Consider the following 27,304-nt stretch of genomic DNA (forward strand, 5'->3'; position numbering starts at 1 on the left):
CTTTTATCCGAATATTAAAGATCTAATAAATATGAGATGTAACTTTGGTTTGGTTTTGTTGTTTAGTTACTGTCTTAATGTCACAAACCACATTTGCTTTTAGAAGTACAAAAAAGTGATGAAATTCCTCTTACAAATATAAAACAAATGATGCAATATATTTTAAAAAGACCAACCCAATAGATTTTGTATATACATGTATTATTAATTTCCTAATATTTTAATCTGCTTAATTAAATGTCTAAACCTTAGGCTTAGCTTGGTGGGAAATATTAAAGTCATTTTAAAAATACGTCTAAGAAATATTGTTTTGTAAAAATGAATATTTGAAGAACTAATTGCAAGCCTTCTAAAATCAACTTGTTTCAAAACTTACCAATTTCAGAATAAAATATATTTTCACTTTCCTTAGTTCAATATTAGAGTTCTAAGTGATTGTGTTAATCCAAGAGCCACATGTTAAATAAACAGCTATCGAATCCAAAATATATAAAACATTAAATCACAAATATTCCGATCGATTAATCTTCTTTTTATTCCAAATGATTAATCAAAGCTTAAACTATCACAATAAGACTTATCTTAAGATCAATAACATTATGATTAAATGTTGAACACAACAATAAATATTACGAGATTATGTCACTTTCATGTTCTATGCTTTTCCCATGCATCACAAATCACAACCTTCCTATCCAAACACGTACATGAGATAGATTGGAATCGTTCCAGATTCTGTTAATATATATCTCTGCTGTAACAGGAAGCTAAAACTATGCGCCTGTTTCCTCTTCTATTACTAATTAGCAGTTATCGTGGGGGAATAAGAATCTGAATTTACCTTTATAACATCAATACAGCCATTCCATAAAGCATTTAGAATATCATATACATAAAAAATCAATTTTCAGCTATAATTTAAAGAGCTATAAAAGTAATCATTCATAATGACAATAGAACGTTTTCAAATTCCAATACACATGATTTAAGTTCGGCTAAGAAAGTAAATACATTTAATTTACTCGGCATACAAATTAAACAAATAATTTAAATTATTTCCCCATGAGATCCATAAAGATCTGTGTATGTTAATAAGATTTTCACCATACATAAAAGGTCAACTATACTTTATTTAAATATTTGGGCACTTGCGAAATGTTTAAATCCACATTTCCTTTTTATTGCTTTGATTTGATTTTCATTATTCCTTGATTGATGTATGGGTTATATCCACTAACAAATATTTCATGCATATTCAGGATTAGACTATCCTTTTTGGCGACAGATTTTTGTCCTTGAAATATGCTAACGTTAGTAACCATAAAGCAATATAGCCTAATAAAAGGTCTTATTATAATAGACAAAGCATTTTTTAATGAAGGTGATTGAACTTTTTAATAAACTGCCATTTCAGTTATATTTGCAGTTAATTGTAAGTGTTTTCTATATAATCAACTTTGAATTTTCTATGAAAACCTTTAAATTGCTGTAAAATATTTGAAAATTATTATTTGATTCTTGTTTCCATGGTTACCTAGCTATGACTGGAAGAAAACACATCTGACAGGATTTTCTATGTAAACCCTAACATAATGAGCCATGTAATAAGGGTTTTGCTCATAGTTGAAGGCTGTACAGTGACCTTTAGTTTCTAACTTCTACTTTATTTGATTTTTGGAGGTGAGTCATCTCAGTGCCAATCAAACCACATCTTTTTGCTTTTATATTGAAAATAAATGCGCAGGCATTTTAAATCAATTAATAAAATGTTTCCATGGTAACAACTCAACTAACATCTGGACAGGTACTAAAAATAAATTTCTTTAATTTCAGCAACACTGCAATGGAATTGTTGAAAATTTGTATGTTTGAAGCTTACTAGGATTGTACAATCGATACAAGACTTGTATTCTAATTTTTCATGTTTTCTTGACAACCCCAGACACAAGTTATATATTCATTTCAATGAATCTTAATTTTGGCTATCATTGTTTCAGTAACTCTTCCTTTTAAACAATATGCCTGTCCTTTATCCATAAGCACAGGGTTGTATTGTTCATGTTTAACTTAACACATACTATATTATCTACTCCTTCACTTTTATACAGCATATTCATAAATGCAGGGCAAAAATTCTCTAAATATCAATATCAAAATACTCCCAGGAACTCAGAAATATCACTTAAGGAATGGTTCTCAAGTGATTTATTAGTTTTAGATTGGAACAAATTAAATAAGAAAGCTCCCTAAAGAATGTTTAAGTCTGATGACATTAGAATTGAATATGGATTACATTCTTAGTCTCAATCTATGCAATTCAAGGAACAAAACCATAACATTAAAATGTACCACACAAACACATTTTACTACTGAAATTTTTTACTTGAACTGTTTACAAAACTGCTGTAAAATTTGAACCAATCAGTATGTTTACAACAACATCTGAATAATTCATTAAAGAATATAAATTTCTCTGCATCTTACTTTCACAATTGTAGTAACTCTTTTCCATATAGTTTACCGATTATTATTTTAATATAACTATACAAACATGCATTTACCGTTTTTGAGCTTCATCATTTATCCCAAGTTGTTCTCACACATACATCCAAGTCCTGAACACAATATGTATACTGAGACAAGAGAGTTAAGTTTTGTGACTAGGTATTAAATAAAATCGGATCAGCTTTATAATCCTCAAACATAATTTCTTAACAATACACGATTTAAATTGTCCTCGGGTGATAAGGTCAATGGTGCTTGACCTCTATTTCTTTTTCTTATTGACTTAAAAAAATGAAGATACTGAAGAAGCAATTAAAAACAATAAGTCGAAGCAAAGGAGATACCATCAAATACCATCACCAATAGGAAAATGATCAAAAGCCTAAAAGAGGGGGGATAGGACCATGATTTGGTGTTTTTCAGCTCGGGATTTTGGGATTGACTCTTTCTGTATCTGGGAATTCTTTTTTCGAATTTCAGGATGTCAGGATTTAAATTTATTTAAATTTGGGACCTCTAGATTTCATGTTTTTAAGCCATGGATTTCGGGATCAGGACACCTCCTACCTCCTCCTGAAAGAAAAGACGAACGTTAAAAGTCTACAAAACATTATACAGAAAAGCAAATTGAGAAACACCTACTTCACCAAACTCATTGCTAGGTTTCAGGTAATCCACCAAACTAAGGACATGATTCACAGTAATCCAAGGAAGGGTAAGCAGTACAAAGTTAAACATGATGGCTACCACAGGTATTGCTTGGAATACCTGAAATCAATTAACTTAACTAAACGCTAAGAGAAAGAGTAGTGGCTATTGTAGTCATTTCTGTAATCAATATTTTTTTCCAAGGGACGGTGATTGACCCTACGCCTAACCCCCTGAACCTGGAGGACCAGCAGCTTTCCTGTAGGGGTTTCCATCCCTTAGACGATTGCTGTTGCTATGGAGTTTCATCTACCCGGATTTTCTGTCTGGATTTACTTCCATAGCCTTAGTTTAAAAATCCAATCACAAGGCAGTGATACTATTTGACCCAAAGCTGGGGCAAGGATGATGAGTGCTAGTGCGTGTCCACATGCTGGTGGGCCTACACGCTGCACATCTCTGGGCCCTTGCTGCTCCAAGATCCTCTACAGATGATGCCTAGGATAATAAAACCTAGTTAACTTTAGCATAAAGAATGATACTGTTGTGAAGAAACTGTGTGCACTCACTGCTCTAAGTAGTGTCAACTTACAGAACTATCAAAACAACTGAATTTGACAGGTTACATTGGGGCACAGGACGTTTGCGCTTTTTTACCTGTAAAACAATAGGACATTTGCGCTTCAAATACTATGGACATTTGCGCTTTTAATTTTGATTCACCTGTATTAAATTGACCGGACATTTGCGCTTTTTACCTATAGTTGACTACCTGTAGTATTAATGAGAAGTTATCATTATATTAATCTTATATTTGTCATTAGTTAGTTCACATTGACACAGTCTTGAACATAGAGTTTAAAGTTATAGAGACTAGTAAAGGAAAAAAGATGTATATGTCTTTTTATATCGTTTCGGCCAAACCCTAAAAATTGAAGACCTTTCATGGAGATGTACTGTTAAAAATTGTAATGCAAGAATTAAAACGGACAATGGGACTTCTAACATTTTGAGTCAGAAAAATGATCATAATCATGAACAATGCGCTGACAGAAACTTGATCATTTATTTCTCGGTCAAACCTGCCGGTCCCAAGCCCGTATAAAAAAGGAGGGAAGTCATAGATATAAAAAAAAAAAAAAAAAGCGCAATTGTCCAATTTTAAAAAGCGCAAATGTCCTATGTTTTGAAGCGCAAGTGTCCACACAAAAAAAAGCGCAAATGTCCTATGAAAAAGCGCAAACGTCCCGTGCCGTTCCATTGCTAGTGTTTTGAATTTTGATAAAACAACATACCACTGTCCAGTAATTAATTCAAACTGTTCCATAGAACTTAAATTTAACCATTAAAAATAGCAAAATTGAATAAATATTTACCATTAGAAAGTCAATATTTTATGTATGGTATGTAGTATATCAAATTATGAGTATAAGGATTAACTAATGAAAACTTATGTTATTGAATTTTAAATGTTATAAATATGTCAATTATAATCTGGGATTGTAAAACTACAATAACATTGTTAAAACTTTCCTTTATATGGATCTTTCCATAGGAACTAATTTTTGGAAAACAACAACATTTACACATCTCTATAAGAACTCAAATTTTGTGTACAAAAAAAAAACCACGCAAATCATATGGAAACAATGAAGGCATGAGCATCATGTATATTTTCTTTCACTTAAGCTTTTTATTAAGAAGATTTGACCATAGTTATCCATTATGCATTTTCATTTATATGAACAAAATATTTAACCAATGCACATTATCATGTGCCTGTCCCTATTCAGGAATTTTGTTTGTAGTTGCTGTATGTCATATATTTTGATGGTTTATGTTTAATCTTGTCACAACTGTTACAGATTCTGGGCAATTTAGAGCTTGACCTTTATCATGAAGACACCTGTCTATCGCTGAAGACTATATTGCCGCCTAATTTTTCTGGTTATTTTTGTTGTTGGTTTACTGTCTCATAGATCTTTTTTATTCATGAATAGAGAAGAGTTTTCAGAGACCAGAACTTTTTTCCTCAGTTGAAAGTGTTATGTTGTAGAGATAAATATATTTGCCTTAATATTTAAACCAATAATGAAGATAAGAAATATACGTTTTTTGTCATACCTCATGTTTTAATAATTAAATTAATGCTTTGTATATCATTTAAGCACCATTGCATATTTTTAGATTACAAGACATAATTATAAACAGCCTTATCATATAAAATAGGGTAGATTCTGGAGGAGTTCCAAGTAAAAGTCAGCAGTTCAATACAAAACATGGCATATGGCAGAAATATATTGAAAAAGAAAGAAATCAAGAATGTTACTGTACTTTGTAAATAAAGAAATGAAAATCAATTTCAGATTAATATATAGCCCAATCCAAAAACTCCATTCCCAACTCATAAATTCAACTTGAATTTTTTAATTGAAAGCAACTCCTCCATGAATGATACATAATATTTACATTGCTTCCAAAATAAAAACCTGGATATTTACAATAGACAAATATTTCATAACATACAGATCAGTTTTTAATATACTAACAGCAAATCAAAAAATGAAAACTGTTGCAATGGTATTAGTTGCTTAACTCAGCAAAAAGATACAGGTTTTATTTCCTTAGCATGCTTCTTGATCAAATAATCCGGCTTCAGCAAAGAAAAGCTTACCTCTACAGTACTTGTAAATGTATTGTACCATGAAACTATAATGTAAAGCTATCCTACCTTTAACAGAAATCTTCTCATTAACAATATCCCTCTATGACCTTTTATATTACAGTTGTAGCATATAGTAATACAAACAACGGATTACATGAGATATGGTGATATACTTTCTTGACTCTTTAATCGTAGGTGATTTCAACAGTAATTTGTGGAAATTCACTTAAAAAACTGATGACATAGGACCTTTGACCTTGTACAATAACACCAGGGATGGGGTAAAATTCACGTAACCACACACTTATACTAACAGGACATTTGTCAATAAAAATATAGGATTGTTCTTCAATGATTTAATGGTCCCAGTGCATAGTGAAATTCATTTACATGTAAACCTCAAAATAGAAGTTGATCATGCAGCACTTTAAACAGTGATAAATTATCCATTAATTCCCTGTTTACAATTCTCACTTCAAAATGTCACAATCTTAAAAGTACATATCTTCTCTCCTGCTTAAAATAAAACAATGCATAAAGGCATTGTATTAATGTAATTATGTATTTCCTGTTGGCAACTAGACTAGGTCTAGCAACAGCTTGAAATATCTAGACACAGAATCAATTTTATCTTTTATAGAATGAATCAATTTGAGACAAGCTATTTGACCACCCAGTTTAAAATAAATATCAAACCAAGGAATTTACACTTTGTACTTTATAATATAAAGTTAACAAAGAACAAATAACAGGATTTTCAGTTTTTTTCTCAATTGAGTAAAATTTATAAAAAAAAGTTCATAAGCGTTAATCGGAAAACATAAAATTATCATAATACAAATTATTCAGATTAAGTGATATGCTATAATTACCAGCTTGAATTTTGCTGAGAAAAACAAAATTCTAGGAAATCACTTAATTATTGACATAAATCTGAATTTTAAGAGAATTTCTAAAATATGAAACGTTTCATCCTAAATCAATGCAGACCAAATTAATTTTTTGAAAGCGATTATATAGATAAATTTAGTATTATTGATATAAATCTGAATTTTAAGGGTATTTCTAAAATATGAAATGTTTTTTCCTAAATCAAAGCAGACCAAATTGATTTTTTCAAAGGATATAAAATAGTTTAATTTTGTATTACCTGTCTAGTGTCTTTCTAATAGGCACTTGTAAACTTTTGATATTTCCTATTTACTTTAACTTTCTTATACTTTTTATCTCCTTTACAGGTAAGTAATACATGGTTTGATATATATATATATATAAATCTTGCTAAGCTTTGATAAATGTTCAGCATGTTACATTTGACGTGATTGTCATTTGTACCTGAATGACATACCTACGTGCATTTCTTCATGCAAGGACAGTCTGAGGTTGAGCATGGGCAGAAGGTAATTGACCCTATAATCTAATTACTGACTGCAGCCATTAATTCCTAATTTACTTCAATCATGTTTTTCTCTTTTGAGATTATTGCTTTATTCAAAGTTTTATTTAAATAGAGATAATGACTATTTGTTAACTGATGTAGAAATGTTTCAAGTGCCTGAATAAGTTTACACCAAGTAATCTGGATAAATTCCTGGCTAAAACTAATAAAGAAACATAATCCAATCAATTTATTCCTCCTCAATCAACTCTTGATGCATGATCTTACGTAATCATGATGGCTGCTTTAAAAAAAAATATTGGCATATAAAATTTCAAATCCATCTCATCAAACTGTCTAGCAACTGATCATGACCTACAGCAAGTTATAAACATATCTTTTTCAATTATTAAAACTTTTTGTACTAGTAAAATTATTTCTATAGTTGGAAGATTCTTTTGAATATGGCCTGGAGTGAAATAAATCAGGAGAAAATGGACTTGGAGGGAAATAATTTAGTGGAAAATTACTCTTGGTGGTAAATACCAGTAATACAGTGGAAAATGGCCTTTGTGGGAAAAATCAAAGAAAAATGGCCATGATAGGAAATGATTCAGCAAAAGTTACCCCTAGTGGAAAATAATTCAGTAGAAAATGGCCTGGAAGGAAGTAATTCAGGAAAAGTGGTCCTTGTGGGAAATAATTCCGGGGAAAGTGGCCCTTGGTGGAAAATAATTCCTTTTTAACTTAAAAACTAGTGAATGCATATGAAAATGAACAAAATAACAGAAAATTGACAACACCCAAGGTCATGGTGTCTTTCAGAGCAGAAGGCTTAGAATCTATGTACAATGCTATAATATAATATATGTAGTAATATATAAAATATAAATAGACAAATAAGGCCACAAGGATCAAAACAAGGAAGTCAGCTTATATTTTTACAATAATGGTATAGGATGTAAGTAAGTGTTCTGATAAAACTATTATAAAATTATCAAGTAATTTCATAGAACTTGGTCATTAAGTAGAGAATGACATGTGGTTATTTGAAATGCTTGTATTGATCACGTATCATACTGAATTATTACGAATTATATCACAAATGGTGTACATGTATTTCAGATGTTATATATTAGTGTACATGTATTTCAGCTAGTTTTATACCACAAAAGGCATTTTTGACATAATACTTTTAATCTGGAAAATTTCTAAATAACAGGTTGTAAGTTATGCGTACTCCGCCCCGACAAGAGAATATAGAACAGAACTACATATCAAACTTGTGGAATGTGCCATCTATAATGAACAAAAAAACATACTTTTCTTTCCCTCATTTCTCAATTATATCGAGAGAATTTTCTGCAAAGAAAAGTAATAATCCAAGGTGTACTAACCTTTCATGTAGCCTATACCAAGTGGATCTTTCATGATGTTCAAACTCTGTAATATTCACTCTACAATAAGAAAGTATATTATGATTATAACCCTCTCTCACCGCAACATAATACATGTATAATAACTCTATGACAGCTATTGTCAAATGACGTCAATGATACAGTGCTTACATCAATGAAAATAACATTTGTTTTTTGTTATATAACTTCCTACCTTTTTGTTAGTTTTTACATTTTCTTCAAACTTTAAATGCAGCATTAAACCATATTAATTGAAAGTCTGACGTTTTATAGGATGCGTATTCCAAACCAATTAGTTTGAACCAAAATAATGCAAAAATGTAAAAAGGTCAAATTCTGAAAAGTCATCATCAGCTGAATTTGATAACATAGAGCTTTAAAATTATAAGGAGATGTGGTATGATTGCCAATGAGACAACTATCCATCAGAGTTCAAATGATGTGGATATAAGAAATTAATAGCAACTATGTGTACGGCCTTCAACAATGAAAAAAAAACTCATTCTATGTAGTTGGCAATAAAAGTGATAACATGGACTGATTAAAACAAATTGAGCTGGCTTTACTTCCAAGAATAGTGTGTCCTATAAATCATAACTTTTCAGCTACCGTAACTTCAGAAATTATTGCGTGCATTTATTATTTCGATTTTGTCATTTTAGACTTGAATACTATTTAGATTTTTGCCACATTGAGAAAAATCATGTTTTATTCATATAAAAAAAAATCAAAATGCGAGTTAAAATTATTGCAATTATAATCCTGTCACTTTTTTCAGAATAATAAAAACAATGCAATAATTTCTGAATTTATAGTACTTAATGCTCATTACAATTCATCAACAATACTTATCTTATTTATTTGAGGACTAAACAGTAATAAACTTTCACTCCCAAAATTTCTAGGAAAACAAAGACACTGAGCTACCTTGTGTTTGCTGGTTTATATATAAGTGATATCCTTTACTAGCTTAAAAAGCAGGTTTAGGCCATTCAACCATGTAAAAAAGGGGGGATTTTCAATTCAGTTTGCAGTTATAATCAAAAGAAAACTAAACAATATTTCTCTTCTAAAAACAATGTGGAATGAAAGAAAGAATAAAGGTTGTGTTTATCTGAAATGGATAAAATTCAAGTTCAAGGTCAAAATTTAGTCCTTCTGTGTTGACCTTTCTCAATTAATATATACTTCATACACACAATTCATAATTACTTCTATGTCAAATAAAATAAATGAACACAGCTGGTTTTCATTTATTTTTGGTAACTAATACTACCAGCAGCCAATAGTATCTGTTACGTGTTGCTATTGATGTACAAAGTCTATGTATGGTAACAAGAATACTAGAGAAATTCTAATATAGCCATTTATATGAACTGTACATGTCAATAAACAATGGAAATATATGTAAATGTCAGCTATAACACGTTTATTACTATAACATTTTAGACACAAAAACATTTGTCACCTCATTTCCCCCTGTCCAAACTACATTTGTACATAGGACCAAGGAGGTTATATATATATTCATATAACCTCCTCGATAGGACTTCCTTGTCAATAAACCTGTAGAGTCCCAAAGGTACTGTAGAGTAGGTGCCATTTCTGGGTTTCTGCTCATTTTCGCTATGTTACTACTAGTAATCTGAACAATTCCACTTAAAACTTATTGAAATTTATGCTGTCTTTAATTCCTGGAAATTCATGTTTTTATTGATACAAAGGACTTTCCATTTCTTTCAAATGCCAAAATTAATTAACCTTTTAAGAGTTTTATCATATATATGTATAATTCAATATGATAATAAAAATCAGGATGTCTGCTGGTCCATATGGATTAGCCAGCAGGTTTCCAATAGATTGTAAAAAGCTCTCACACATTAGGACTTATAACTGTCAAGCCACTGACCAAATATGAAGTCTTTTGGTTCAGTATTACTGGATAAATGTGTGATAAAAATGTTAAGCTAATTCAACATACTGAAAAATTTATAGTATTGGCAAACATTACGTAGCTGTCTGACAGATCCAATTACGCTCAGTAATACTCACACATTATAACTCATCAATGCAAGTTACTGAACAAATATTTTAAAAGTACTATTGTAAAGAAGTTACTTACAAAAGTAAGACAAAAATATTGTTGGGACGAAGGTTGGAATGGACATAAATGCAAACACAATATAGCCCCACTCTTAAAATGATAAATGTTATCACTTGGTATAGACACAATTCACCTCCATTTTATATACTGTATTATTTTTCTTTTCAAATTAGCTTATTTTTCCCTTTTCATGCCAAATAGGAACAAGTCTACTTATCAAACTGGGTTCAATGGCTGACTGTGCAAGGAAGAAAATGTGATCACAAGCCAAATTAATTGATCCACACCAAACTTTGCAATCAAATACATAGTAAGACATGAATTGACAAAATTTTGTCAAGATTTATTGAGTTAAATGAATGAGACATTGGAAAATGTTCCCATATGTATTTTTTTTTATCCAAGTTCATGATTTTCTACAGGGTACCCAGTATCAGTTTTATTTAAAAATAATAAGTATATCACAATATGACACAATTGAAGTGAATACTGAAAAATTTAATCCAATGTAAATTGTACGATTATTCAAACTGCCACTTAATCAACTCCGTATTTTGCTATGGTAAAACTCGTAAAATCAATTTTCTATATTGGACAAATACACACTGATGAATAGACGGAAAGGACAAACACAGTATGGAAACTCAGAATTAATGTAAAGACATACTGAATCCTTTTTTTTACCAATTAATCTTTCTTTAATTGGTAACTGAAGTAAACTGTGTATAGACCTTATATTGCTTAATGATAAGGCACTATTATAAATGTATTTGCTTTAGAAATTTTAGACATTTGGTTTTGTTTACCAGTCCAATTGATTTAAGGAGGTCACCCGGTTGAGATTCTACTAAGCAAAACAGTTTGAAGTTAGTATTGAATTTTATTTTTTTATTTTGAAAGTTAGCAGGAGAATAAAATTATGAATCTTTGTCTGTATAAGAAAAGTGACATTTGAATGGAGGTTCAGAAGGCATAGGTATTATAACAGCAGGACAAGAGTTAATGATCGGTCAAGAAAAAGTTTGTCACTTAGAGGTGGCCTTTATAACAGGGTTGACTGTATTTTTATATTTTCCCACTCAAACATCAACTATTCAATTAAAATTTAATATTTGGTTAAAAAAGGTTTACTTGCACTGGTTTCAGAGGAGAACATTTTTTGTAAAAGTTTACAACAACAAACTCCAGTGGATTTGCTAAAAGTACACATTATGCAAATTAATGCATTTTATAGAATAACAGATTATCTGAGTCAAGGGAACTACAATGTAACAGTACAAGATAAGAAAAAAAACATCCATCTGATTCTATTCATCTTTTATTAGACTAATATGTTACGTCATTTGTACAAGGTGTCATAAATGTAGACTTAATCTAGATTATATGAAGCGATAAATTTGCTATAGTACACATGATTTTGTAAGGTGTCATAACTGTATACTTGCTTAGGATAATAATTATGAAGCAGGGACGGATCAAGCCTTTTTTAAAGAGGGAGGGGAACTTCCAACCATGTGTCCCCATTAAAAATGATGGATTGTCACAAAAAAAGGGGAGTTCCAACCCCCAGATCCCCCATCCCCTTTTCCCCTGCGTTCTGTGAAGCAATAAACTGGATTTATTACACATTATTTTGCAAGGTGTCAAAACTGTAGACTTGCATAGGTAAATATGAAGCAATACACTGAAGCTTTAGTACACATAATATATATAGCAATAAACTGACTTTTAAGTACACATGATTTTTTTAAGATGTCAAAACTGTAACTTCCTATGGATTATATGAAGCAATAAACTTGCTTTTGAACACCTAGTTTTGCATGGTTTCAATTCACTGTAGACTTTCTTTGGATTGTATGATGCAATGAACATGATTTTGTCAACTGCAAAAAATTCCTTTTAAACATTTAAACTGAATCAGCTCCAAAGTCAAAACTATGTCAATGTCATTATAACAATACAGGACAGCTCATGACAAAGTGCCAAGAAGGCTGATTTACTAATAAAGAGAGAAACAGAGCATTATTTTATGGCCTAATTATTGGTTTATATGGTGTCTAGTTTAAGTACCCCTTAGTGTGAATAAAATGACAAAAGCTGATTAAATATGACATTAAAATTAGTTTTGAATGTTCAAAAATTCCAATCTAATGCATAATAACTTCAATTTTTATGTGTATAAAATGATGAAACATTCCAGTTAAAAGCCCATGTGCAATTTAACTTTTTCAATGAGTTACAATTATATATTTTTTAGAAATTAGATCACAAAAGTGAAATCTAGTTGGTCTATTGTTAAATGCTAACTATTTACAAAGACCGTTCTTGATTAAATTCAGAGTGTAATTTTTTTTAACTTTGTCTATGCTTTAGGAACTCCTTGGCTCACTGAAGGGTTATAACTATCCCCTTATGAAGAGGAATTGCAGGATTGTAACCCTTGTTTAAAAAATGTTTACTTCACCCATTTGAACTTATAAATCACTGAACTAATAATACTAATGCTGGCTAATCTTGAAAATCTCTTTACAAGTAAAACTTTCATTTTCATATTGTCAATCAACTAAATTGCTCCATACTTTCCATTAGACATGATATTAAAGACAATAAATCATTGCTATATAAAGAAGTAATTGAGCCAATTTACTTGCGTCATCCAATAAAGTGGATTGTTGTTTTTACCATATTTGTTTTCTAAGAATTCTACTTTCCAATATTGATTCATTTTTATTTTTAGTTTGAGTGTTTTATTTTATATCAAATGATATCAGATTTCATCTCAATGGGATGATTTTGCTATGAACTAAAATTTACAATACATCTTTAAAATATATCTAAGCATTAAGCCTTTCAAACATGTCCTTTTCTAACACCACTCACTTTGTCCATAAATTTTTGAGAGAAAAAACTTAGGAATTCAAAGAAAACTAACTGAAATCGATTAAATAACTGATAAAGAAGCATATTACTTTCTAGGTGATCCTGTTCCTCAAAAGTTTTTTTGTGTCAAACTCATCAGCAAATAAATGTTTGATAACTTAATCAAAAATTGTATCTTATGACTAACATGTATTTTTTTTAACTTAATCAATAACTTTATCAAGTACATGTATTTAAAAGTCACCTTGGAAAGAAACATTAAAATAGTCAGCCCTATTGCACTCATTCAATGAGTGTATATGAAATTTCAATACATTTTATAGTATCACAGATTAACATTTTTTTAATGTCCAAACAAACTCTCCCCTTTAACCCTATTGGGCTATCATCACGTAGGCAAAGAATGGTCCTATAGAAGCATGTCCTACCTGCTGTCATCTAAAAAGTAATAAAAGTATATAATCCACACTTTTGTTTGTGGTTTGATGATTAGCTTAACATACTGTTGATCAGCTTTCCTGCACGTAGGCAGATCTCAGGGGTAAACTTTGTTACCAGATCTTAGGTATTGATTTTTCAGACAAGCTTCAACATCTAAACTAAAACACATCTTTAAAAGAGATAAATAGATGCCATGTGTTAATTAGGTTTTTACCCTACCCAGCAACCCAACTTAGATTTCAAGTGACAGGAAAACATGTCCACTCCTCCTCAAGTTTGTTCAATTTTCAGAACATACATAATCAATTAATGTATTGTCAACTTGTTTTATTAGCCCATTTCAAAATTGGATGCAATTCAATCAACATTCAATAAGCTATTTATCTGTATTTTGTTTGATGCTCACATCCATCTACCCTAGATCAAACATTATTTTGGGCTATTCTTAAGGAAGAAAAAGGCCAGAATTCTGAAGATCCATCCTAATTTGGTCTTAAAACATTGTTCTTATTTTTTTAACCAATACATTTAAAGTGCTTGTATCATTGATATCATTTTATGTAGATATCACTTGTATTAAATCCTCTATTATATATGCTCCACAAGATATACCATATCACCTTATGAAGGGGGGGGGGGCAATACCTTTTGATGATAAAATGTTTTGGCCTTTTTCAAAGTGTTGTTAACTGTTATCTGAGATAAATTTAAACTGTTAACTGTTTTCAACCCACTGTGTTAACTGTTATCAGCATTTTTGCATTTGTTGTTAACTGTTTATGCCAAAATCAAGATGTTGTTTACCTGTTAACAGACCCCTTATTGCCCCCCCTCTTATATAAAAACTCTGTAATGGTTTCAAGTTTCAATCTAAAATTACTAGCCAAAGGTTGTGGGTTTGAACCATGCTCAAAGCAAGGTGTGTTTGACTCTGATCATTATTGACTAGGATTACCATTTTCTAGTCGAAGGTCATGGTTCTGCTCAAGGTACTTTAGCTTCACCAAAACAAAATGGCTGCCATGATGTAACTTAGTGTGTAGAAAGTGGTTGTTAACACCAGCAATCAATCAATCATGCAATTCTTTGTATGGTTGTACATATACTTATAGCTTTACTGATTACTATGTGGTATGGGTTTTGCTCATTGTTGAAGGCCATAGGTTAACCTTAGTATAGTAAACTTCTGTGTCATTTGGTCTCTGGTGGGGCTCAGTGTCCATTTTTTGTACAATATTTTGATATATTTGCTGTTGCCAGTGGTGGATTAAGGGGGCATAGAGGTTGAAGCTACCCTTGAGATTGGAATATATATTTTTTTAGCAGAAAATTGCCCCAAAAAGTTTGATCTAATTTTCTTAAAATACACCCACTCTATCAAATTCCTTGATCTGACCCTTGTTGTGTAAATTCAGTGTTCATATAATTTATACAAGCATATGTTACATCAATCAATAAAATATTTGGATCTGTTTACATACTTTTATTATTAGTCATAACTGTTTATAAAACTTTGTAGAGAACATACTATAGTGTAAATCAAGAGATATATACCAGTATCTAAACCAACCCAGTGGTCTCATAGTAGTGTGTTCCCCTCAGCGTTTCTTGTTTGACCTTGCAAGGTTGACTTAAAAATACTTGAGGCTTTTCCACTAAACATGCCTATTTCATAGGAGTAAGAGCAAAGACTGGTTTGCTCTGAGTCAGAATAATGTGTTACTTATAGTGAAATGTCAGATTGTTACCTTGTTATGTTACCACCATGACCATGTGAACAAGTATATTAACTTAGTATAATAATTGTCAGTTTATTGTCTTAATTTTGTATGCCATAAACATTTAATGTAAATGTGTCTGTACAAATAAATATTCATTATTGTCTTTTGTCTATAATACTACCTTGTGAACAAGTATGTTATCATGTTACTAACTTATAAACAAGAGTGTTAACTGTTAACATGTAACTAAACTTATAAACAAGAGTGTTAACTGTTAACATGTTACTACCTTGTGAACAAGTATGTTATCATGTTATTAACTTATAAACAAGAGTGTTAACTGTTAACATGTTACTAACTTATAAACAAGTATGTTAACATGTTACTACCTTGTGAACTAGTATATAACAAATTTGGCTCAACTTATCTGTCTAGTACAATACAAAGTTCATAATTGAATCTAGTTTTGATATGCATTTAATATTTGCGTAAATAGACATTAAATATAGTAATCCCCAATCAATCTATTTTAATTTTTTGAAACTTGAAATGGAAATTTTATCAACACCATTTCATTTTCATTTTTATCAGACTATACAATATACAATATCTTTACATGTTCTTTCACATGCTTATAACCACAGTCACACTACATTACTGAAATTATGATAAAATTATAGGAAGATTAATTAATTTATACTTAGACCAGTCTTTACATACATGGACTAAATGCCTTTTCTGGTAAAGCTGTGAGGTTGATTTTTATTAAGGGTCTTATTAAATTAATTACAAGTTCTTTCAAATGATCTGATTAATAATAAACCCATTGCATGTATTATGAAATGTAACATGATTGCCAAAGAGAAAGCTATCCCCCAGTGTACAAATGATATAGATCAATATGTCCATCCTACATCATAAACCTCAAAAGCAATTTTTTTTGAATAAAACTTTATGCTTTTTTTCACTACTGTTCGTGATTTTAAATCTCTACTGAATTCATGCCTTTCTTGACAAGAACCTGGGGCATTTGATACTTACTTTAATGATGAAGATTAAAATCCATATTATTCTTAATTTATTTTTGGTAAACTAGGGTTTATGGGTAGCTGGCAAAAATTAACATTTTCCCATATTTCATTCATTGACGTAAACGAGGATATAAGGATGTGTATTAATTATGTAAGAGCTAGAAAAGGGGTGTGGCCCCTTGAACATATTTTACCTGCCTCCTTACTGCTTACAAGCACTAATTAACTAACGAATAATACACCTACCTTGTTTTCCCAATTTTTTCAAATTAATGAAAGACATTAGAGTACAAATGAATTATATTAACACGTTGTAAATTCTATATTCAACTGTAACCTTTAAGGATTGCATCAGATCTTTAACACCTGTCAGATTTGAAGAATGTCAAATTCAAAACATATGTTCCCATTATCATGATAATAGACTTAGAAATTTAATAAAATTTTATGAAAAAAACTTACCATAACATGCAACTGTTCATTTGTCCTCTACAGATATGGAAACCTTGATGAACAATACTCCTAACACTCTTACACAGACGAGATAGACAGCACATAGAAAATATCTTTGTAATTGACAGGAATGGTTAACAGACGAATCAATATGCATTGCTATCAAACACTACCTTTAATTGATCAAAAAACCATACATTCATGCTAGATACCATTGTAGCTGCCATTTAAATCTTTTAAAAAGGAAGCTATTATATTTCATAATTTTTTAAAGAAAATTTTGTTCCATTGAAAAATTTTAAACACATTTTTATATCAAATCTAAGTGTTGTATATTTTTTAAATTATACCTACATCTGCCTTTTAAACAGCAATGTATTTCTTCCTTATAGTTTCTATATCTCACACTATGTTATGGTTTTGAATTGAAAAGGCATGCAAAGTATTTCAAAACATGACATGCTGTCATATCAAGGTATATTGTAATAATAAAACATCCATGATATGATTGGTTCTAAAACATACATAAGGTTTTAAAGAATCAATGCTTGATGTACCCTATATAGGGGGGGGGGGGGGAGTCTCATTGGGGGTTTCTGATCCTGGTTCTCGCTTTCTGTTTTGTCAGATTCCTGTATCTCGCTTACACTATGTAAGTAAGCAATACTCAATTTTTTGTTATTTCCCATGTCCTACTAGACTTCATTTCCCATTTTCACGGCACAATAATTTGACTTTCAAGTGTCTGGCTTACAAAAAATCGGTTATCCCTCGTCAGATTTAGACCCCAATGAGACCCACTATAGGTATGTATAATATATATTTCACCTACCAACCTACTCTATATTTTTGTTCGCATGGAAGCAGGGACCAATATATGTATATTGTTTTGGCCTAATGGTCTAAGTCCAATAACTCCCACAAATTGTCAAATCAATATAGAGGTATAGTATACTATAATGTGTCATCATGCTGCAATCTGCCATAACTCTTGCATAAATGGTCAAAACAGAATTATGGTATTGTATGATCAACTACTGTAAATTCAGAAATTATTGCGTGCATTGATTATTACGATTTTGTCATTTTAGACTTAAATACGATTTTAATTTTTGCGATATTGAGAAAAATCCTGTTGAATTCAAATAAAAAAAAAAAAAAAAAAATGCGAGTTTAAATTATTGCCATTATAACCCTGTTATAACAAGTAGGCTAAGTGTGATGAGTAGAGGGACTAGGAGGAATAGACCTACGAAAAACTTTTGAGTTAATTTATCTACATCATTTACATCTTCATGTATGATTAATTTTACAGATTTCTTTATAACTATTAGCATGTCTTTTTCTTTAGACTACAGAGTTCTCAAAAAGTGGTGGCCCTAGGAATTTGACTACCAAAATGTGTTAAGGACTGGCACAATTTCAGTATTTTGCATTAGAATAATAGTGAATACCAGCATAATTCCCTTAAGGACCACCAGGGGAAAAAAGATTTTGAGAACTCTAAGACTAGCAGGAGGAACAACAATATCATTGCAATAAATTAATAACTTTCTTGCTGCCAAGGCTGTCATAACAAGAACTATTTTCTGTAAAGCCTATACAAATGTATTGTCATTTGAACTAATAAAATGAAGCTCTAACAAAAGTGTGGCTACATTCACATATATTTACCTTAAGAAATAGGATTGGTAATGTTCAGTATCTTCAACTTTCCAATGGCAAATGAAATTTGTTTAGGTATTTATTTATTAGGCTTTTTATTGTTAATTTTTTCTGGACCTTATCCAGCCTTTAGTTAATTTATGAACCATTTTTTGCTCCCCTACAGAGATACGCATGAAAGAAGCTTAAAATGCTCGGGTACAAAGTGCACATATTGCCAGACAGATGGATCTAAAGCCTTTCAATTCAGTAGAAATTCATTTACTAAGTTATGACGTAAAGATTAAGAAAATTTACAAACACTGACATACCTCTATCAAAGGCTTGATTAAGGTATCCATGGGATAATGATATATGGGTTAAATCAGATTATCAAAGACAATGTCAATATTTGGCTTATATTCTTACAGGTAGTTTGAGTGTAATGTCCTTCTATGTCCTTGAATATCATAATATTATTTATCAGACATCTAATATTTCATAGACTTCTAATTGTATTCTTTAGAAATATACAGGTATTGTGTCAAAGTTCCAAAGGTATATAGAATAATGGCATTTTAGTTTTTGATACTGACTTGATCGGCAAAATATTTCAAGCAAGGCAACTAGGTTGAACTGATAACGGCTGCATTGGTCAGCTGATGAATTCAGTTTCACAAAAATATATTTAGATATTCTTATTATTGGCAGTTTATGGTCTAGAATGTGAAATAACATGAAAAAGTTAGTCAAACTATTTAACATGTACAAAACTTTCAGATAGTTGTTCAATGGTAAGAAATGAAGTCACATGCTTTTCATTTCTTAATCCATGTGGAAGACTCACTACTGATAATACCTCTTTTAAGTATTTTCAATAATTTCAACAAAAGAATAAAAAAAAATTTTAAAGTTTTGTATGAGGATACATAAAGCAGAAATACAATAGTTAATAAAAAAAAATAGAATAAAATATTGCCTAGGAAATTGTTTTTGTCAATTTAACCTCATAGTCAAAATCTCGGTTCTGTTTTTCTAATTTACCATGCTGCTATAGTAATAGATTGTAAGGCTCCTCTTTCAATCCATTTATCACAACTAGTCTTATAATTAGCAATCATTTCAGGAAAATCTATTTGTACCAATTTTTACTACAAAATCAATTTTCTATCAAAATTAGAATTAAAATTTTGCTCCCTGACATTTGGAAAAAGGCAGACAGTTGCTGCAAATTGCATTTGTAAAATCAATTGCGTCATTCTAGGTAAATTTAAAGTGGTTCTCTCCTTGTGAATAAAGAGGACTGATTGACTTTCATATACAACAGGAGATTTATACTCTCCACTTACGCTATAGGTTATACCATCCTAAAAATATGGTAAATTACATTGAAAATCATAATAAAACTTCATGGAAAGTCCATTTGTGAATCCAGGGGGCCTGGGGGTTGCCCCTCATTTTGTTGAGATAATTTGGTTGATTATATAGGGAATCACTAAAGCATGACTGGAGCAGGCTTGCCCATATAAAAAGTTCTGTATCTGCCACTGAAATTACTTTGAATAAAACTAACATCAAAGGCTTAAAAACTTACAAAAATCATGTTGGGGGAAAGCAATCCAACAAAAAAAGACTTAAAGTAAAAAAAACCTTTTGAACTTAACTTTACAAAGTCCATAAGAAATGTGAAAATGAGTGTTGAAAATTCAATAATGAAGATTCAGTCTAAGCGCACCACAAGATAAAGATGAAAAATCATAAACTACCTACACATGTCCATACTAGGAAAAAATTTAAAAGTTAATCACAGAATACGACAGAAAGGAGGCATAATTATACAGAGACCACTTTGAATATTCAGAAACACACCAACATATTGATGCAAACATACAGCAAAGGAATAAAACAATTTATGATAAACCATTAAAACACCTACACTTCCAACTATTGATGGCATAGAGTCAACAAAAACAATAATACATTAACTTTCTCAAAAAGATTAGAGATTAACGATATTGTTATCAATATTACCAAATCAAATTTAATTTGTACTGATTCACAAAGAATCAATGGCCTAGAAGTGACAAAAACAACCATACATCTACCTACTCAAAAAGATTAGAGATTAATAACAGATTTATAACATTGTTATTATCAATATTACTAAATCAATTCTGATTTGTGCGATTCACAGTGGCATCCTAGGTGTGAACTATGACAACCCGCATCTCTTCATCTATTTACATGGATCTATTGAAATGACCAAGAACAAATTTTATGTCTTCCCAGAGCGTGAAACAAATAATACACCCACAACAAACCACTTGTATGATTCTATAACAACCCCACTATAGGTATTGCTGCAATAAACAAAAAGATTGACATATTTCAGTGCTAAACTCAACATTATCAGGGTAAAAACAATGCAGAGAATCCTGCTTAATTATGAAACATACACCAAATATTCTTGACCCATACCTTAGATAGTATACTGGAGACAGACCAAACCAAGAAAACTAAACATTGACCAATGAACCCTGAAATGAGGTCAAGGTGAAAGATACCCTTCCAGACAGACATGTTTACTTTACAATCATTCCATAAATCAAATATAGTTACATATTGTTTATAGAACATGTATAAGAAAAACAGACTATTATGCTAAAAACCTTAATATTGACCAATAAACTGTGAAAATGAGGTCAAGGTCAGATGAAACCTGACACACACTTTAAAATAAATCAAGACACAAAATATAGATGACCTCCTAATAACAGTATCTTAGAAAGGGAGCTAATCATGTATCTTTAACCTTGATCACTGTATGAAATGAGGTCAAGGTCAGGTGAACCCTGTCTGAGGGCATGTAGATCTTGCAAGGAACCCCATATACCAAACAAAGTTATCGTATTACTCAAAGTTAGTTAGAAATGATATCTATATCACATGACAAAAACTTAACTTTTTTAAATGCAGTTGCTGCACCAATGAAAATGAGGTAAATAACAACAGAAATATTTCAGACAGAAGCTGTACATGTGTAATACTGTAAACCAACTAATTTTCGCAGATACTTTATTTCACGTTTTACCCGTTTTAGACCACTTCGCGGCTTTTTAATTTCACAGTTTTCTGATTAACTTGATGTACATAGTTTAATAAGGAAAGATTCAAGTTTAACATATTCGCGACGATTTATATTCGCGTTATTTTTCTACTCGCGAAACTAACTTGCTCGTAAAAATAAGTTGGTTTACAGTATAAGGTATAAGTCTTCAGGTCTTCTACCCTCTGAAATATAAAGCTGAATAAGTGAATACAAATAGCTTGCCAAAGAAAAGGGGTTTAGTAATTCCTTAGGTAACTATGCCACTACATACCTTTCTATGTCTGAATCATAGCAACCACCCCTTTTAGAATTCACCTTTGGCGATTGTCAGCAGGTCAGCTGGTCTGAGGTCAATGACTTAACTGAACACCTGTACATGTAAGTGCACAATCATAAGCACAAGGGGTTTAATAACCTCAAGAAAGTAATTATTAATAGATACTTTTGTCTAAGCAAATGAAATGTTTTACATGTAATGACTATTTTTCAGTAAGGATACAAGTTAAACCCTGAAATTTATCATTCTGTTTTGCAAAATGAAGTGCTATAGTTTTTTAAATAACCAGATTGACAGTCCCTTTGAAAACCAATCAAATCCTAATATGCATATTTTGTATTCCAATCTCATTGATTCAATAACCAAGAAGAAAGATAAGCAACTAAATTATCTGATTAAATTAGCAGCTTTGAATGCAAATCACTTTCGGTCATATTAAGTATGAATGAACAATTATTTCTCCCCTAACAACTACCAAGCACATTTTTTTTCAATGAAACAGCAACCAAACATAAAAAAGCCAATAAAGTTTGTTAAATGATTGATGCCAAAAGAAAAGCCTTCATGTTAACAAAAACTGACATCTGATACATTTATATTTGGATGTTATTGATGTGATTTGATTGACCTACACTAAGGCTACAGGTGGTACCATAAAATATGACTTACGCAATCATCATCTTACATGTTACTTTTTACAGATTTATGTATCTTATACAAATGTGCATAAATCTTTTTACAGATTTATGTATCTGATACAAATGAGTATAAATCTAAGACAACCATAGAATTTATGTCAAGGACTAAGTTATAAATACTTCAAACAACTTCTCTGCAGCTATAATTCTACTCAGCACAATGCCCAGAAAAATAGTGATTTTGACCGACATTTTTTGTTATTGAGAAACAGAGTTTTGTAAGGTTATCTGGGATCTAGAAATAAACCTTGAGTCTAATTTATTGCCTTAAATGCACTGGAAAGAGGATAAAAAATATAAATATTGAAAATATATATTGACTGGGTTTATTGAATGATGAATAAGAGCTCAACATATGTGTTATAAAACACCTGTCATATCTATACTATTAAACAAGAAGACCTCATTTTGTGTGTCGCTTCTCTTCTTTCCACAATAAAGTAATCAACACGCCTCTGTGTCCTAGAGGTACAGTGCATATTTGCATTTGTCATCCATTTATATGATTATTCAGATTGAGTTATTTTGGGAGAAAAACGAGAAAAAAGGCATCTGGAAATGGTCCCGTCATTGGACGAAATTTTAAGTCAGACTAGACATCCGGTTTGCGTTATTCTGTACTTTGTACATACCAAAGACTATGAATAACGTGTATTTGCATTTTTTTTTTCAAGTTAACTATCCACGGCGGTCACTGAGTTTATTAAATAGAGAGGTTCTATATAATATGTCAATGACCGCCGTGGATCGATTAGTAAATTGAGAGTTAATAGTTGAAAGCAAATACACTTTATTTATAGTAATGTATGTTCATAATATACAGAGTAACGATTGCATTATTGAAATCAATAAAAGAGTAATTATAGGAGTTTCTGAGGGAAAAAATAAGAAGCCGGGCTAGAAAAACAATTGTCATGTCCCAAAGTACATGAATTATTTGATACCTTTTCTGAAATTCTTCAGTCATAAAATCTCTTACAAAATTCATCGGGTCACTAAGTATATTAAAAAGAGAGGGTCTATATATCAATGACCGCCGTTGATTAATTAGTTAACTGAGAATTGATAGTTAAAAGCAAACACACTTTATTTATAGTAATGTATGTACATAACATACTAATTTAAACGTACATGTATGTTCATATTGAAATAAATAGAAAATGGAAATTTTGGGAATAAAGGAGAAGGGGTTGAAAAACAATTGTCCTGTTCCCAAGTACCTTTAACTTTTTATCAGCTTTCCTGAAATATTCTCCAGTCATTATTTTTTTTTACAAAAATTCATCCTACAACACTTTACATACTTTCAATCACCCTTGGATGCCTGTGATTTCGCGGGTGATCGCGGGTGTGTTCTAGCATTTATCATCCTTGCTTAAAGTATGTCAGTTTGGGTTATATTGGGAGGAAAACGAAAATAAATGCGTCCATATATTGTTTCCGTCATCGGACTGACTTTAAATTTTTGAGAAATATAAAAGACTTCCGCTGCCCTTTAGGCCTGTTTTGATATTAAACATAATTTGAATTAGAACTTGAGACAGAACAATTATTTTTTGCATTTTTTCTGTATACTATGATCATACATATACTTTAGATAAAGCGGTCAATGAAATATTTCTGTATACTACATACACAGAGGCGGATTTAGGGGGGGGGGGGGTTAAGGGGCAGGAGTCCCCCCCCCCCTTTTTGAGAAAAAAATTGGCTGCTTATATAGGGAATCACTGAAGCGTGACTAAAGCGGACCCCCTCTTAGGCAGTCAGTGGGACCCCCCTTATAAAAAAATCTGGATCCGCCACTGATACATATATACTATGAATAAATTGTATAAATTTGCTATTCATTACTACTGTATTATTGGATCAAAGGGAAACTTATCCATTTTGCTTGGTTCAAATTACTTTTATCAGCATGGCCTATATATACAAGTACTGGCTGGAAATAAAATGCTTGTTATTTATTGTCGCATTGCCAGAAAAAATCTATTTATTCCTTGCACTCTATCAATGACTACTCCTTGTGTGTTAATTATGCCTACAATACTGTTGTAAATATACAAGCGTTCCTACATGTAGCAAGTATCTGTCTATTGTTGGTATACCATATACATGTGTTACATAACATTCGTTCATTATCAATTACATTATTGTCTGAAACATTTATTACAATATTAATTATTTCTTGAGGTTTAACCCAATATTTTCCTTGTCAGATCAATCCAATTTCCAAAGGTATAAAAAAAAACACCATTCTTTTCCTGAATATCTAATTATTCTGAATAAAAATATTTTAAATAAAACATGAAATTGATATTTAGGACACAATTCAACCTCTTAATATAAAGTTTTAATAAGTCAAATCCTCATGTGTTTGATGATCGTAGTTTCATGTATGTTAAACCTAAATTTAAATATAAATTTTCAACACATAATTTTTTGTCTGATGGAATCATTAAGTATATTAGCTCCAGCTAAATTCACTACAGCTGTAACATCATCTGGTATTCCATTTTTATTTATATCTTTCTAAAAAAAAACAATATTTAATATTCAGACACCAGGTACTGTGGGTTCATTTATTTTCATTGGTATCAATTGAAGAAGTTATTTCTAGAGTACTTTAGATTTGTGGTGTTAGCATTAGCTCCTTCCAAAGCAACTTAAAAGTTGTATTTCAAGTAGTGTTTAACCCTTTCGCCGATGAGTCCCGGTTTACCGGGATTCACGCTTCAGACAGCTGACGATGAGTCCCGTTTTACCAGGATCGGAATACCTCTTTTATATTTCCCGCTCAAACCAGTGCAAACATGAGTTATCTTTCTTTGATGAATACCTGGATGAAAGTGTAAACATGGTGCTTCCGTTTGTTGAAAACCGTGTCAAAATCAGAGGAAATTTACTGAATTTACGAGAATTTGAAATGAGGGAACATTTTTTTTGAAAGAAAATGGAAGAATTGAAGCCAAACTTGTATACTTTTTTGACATAAAATGTTGTTTTATGTGCAAAACATTTGGAATGGACATCGTTCAGTGTGAGAAATTTGTACAGCCTCGTAAAAATTTTCAAAATTTTGCCGTTTTGGGTTTAAAAAATTACAATTTGGGGTCAAAGAGCAGAATTTTGAGAATTTCACCTAGATAATGCTGAAAATTTGAAAATTTCTATATTTTACGAAGAAAAAATTATCAAAACATGAACAAAACTGTGTTTAGTGTTAGTGAATGATATAAATACACAAATAACTACAAACAAGTTTTTATTGCCATTTATTATGAAGATCTCCCACTTAAGTAATAGTAGCCAGGGAAGCCATCGTCTCAGAGTAGCTTCAGTCTGGGCAGCAATCGGTGAAAGGGTTAAATTGTGTTTTTTTTTATTCTGTCATATTTTATTATATTATGACACAAAACATTACATGCATCCTGGACTCATCAAAATCTTTTGGGACTCACGTGCACCATTTCTAAAAGTGATGAGTTCCAGGACTCACCATGAAAAATTCCTAGTGAGAACCCTGTGGATAATGGACATTGTATACCTAGTTCGAGTTATTCAAAAACAGTAACTGGGATTTTTCACAAGTTTTATGTAACAAATGACACTTCAGATATTTTTTACTGTTAAAGAATATTGAAAACTTTCAATGCTAATAATGGGAGATAACTGTATTGTAATTTAAGCTCTGATGGCATCAATTAGTGATTTAATGTTAGCAAATGAAGTTTACTGACGATGCAATTTTTTAAAACTAGAAAACTACAAAATGTTCATGACCATGATGACATAGTTTGGTTAAATTTGGACCAGTAGTTTTAGAGAAACTTTTTGTAAAAGGTAACAGACACCAAGTGATGAGAAAAGCTTCCTGTCAGGTGAGCTTAAAATGAAACATAAAATGTACAATGTCTAAAAAAAACTAAATTTTACCGTAAAACTTGTCTTTGCTAGTTATTTTACAACAAATCTCTGACAGGTTGTATGATGAATAAGCCTAAATTCAGCCTGTAATGATAATAAGGAAAACTCATATATATTTTTTTCATTGACAGATTTCTTTACATGCAAAAGGATGTTTGATATAAGAAATTTATTTTCAACATTGAGAAACAATGTTTATTGTGAACAGATACTGAGCACCTCACATACATGACATACATGTATATATGCAAAGTCTTTTCTCATTCTTTTGAAGTTCAAAAGTCCTAAGCAGCAATTTTCCATTTTCACTTTATATTTAATAGGTTAACAACTGAAATGAAGTTTGTTATTCTGTCATAACTGGGAACAGGATATCTGACATCAATAAATGTGCCTGGTCATACCAAT

At 31.0% G+C, this 27,304-nt stretch overlaps 1 protein-coding gene across 5 annotated transcripts in view; it reads right to left on the reverse strand.

The window, feature by feature from the left end:
* LOC143079471 (b(0,+)-type amino acid transporter 1-like) overlaps positions 1-27,304 on the reverse strand; it is a 45,587-nt gene that overhangs the window by 16,690 nt on the left and 1,593 nt on the right. The window contains exons 2-3 of one of the 5 annotated variants that reach the window (XM_076254820.1): positions 26,906-26,980; positions 8,594-8,653 (exon numbers count right to left, since the gene is read on the reverse strand). In XM_076254820.1, the coding sequence (XP_076110935.1) occupies positions 8,594-8,627 (34 nt within the window). In that variant the 5' untranslated portion in view covers positions 8,628-8,653; positions 26,906-26,980. Of the gene's footprint in view, positions 1-376; positions 570-2,561; positions 2,658-5,884; positions 6,091-6,968; positions 7,061-8,593; positions 8,654-26,905; positions 26,981-27,304 lie in introns of those variants that run through there. The other 4 variants (XM_076254824.1, XM_076254823.1, XM_076254822.1 and 1 more) reach the window with 4 other exon arrangements.

The sequence above is a fragment of the Mytilus galloprovincialis genome, chromosome 6, assembly GCF_965363235.1.
Source record: "Mytilus galloprovincialis chromosome 6, xbMytGall1.hap1.1, whole genome shotgun sequence".
Taxonomy (NCBI): domain Eukaryota; kingdom Metazoa; phylum Mollusca; class Bivalvia; order Mytilida; family Mytilidae; genus Mytilus; species Mytilus galloprovincialis.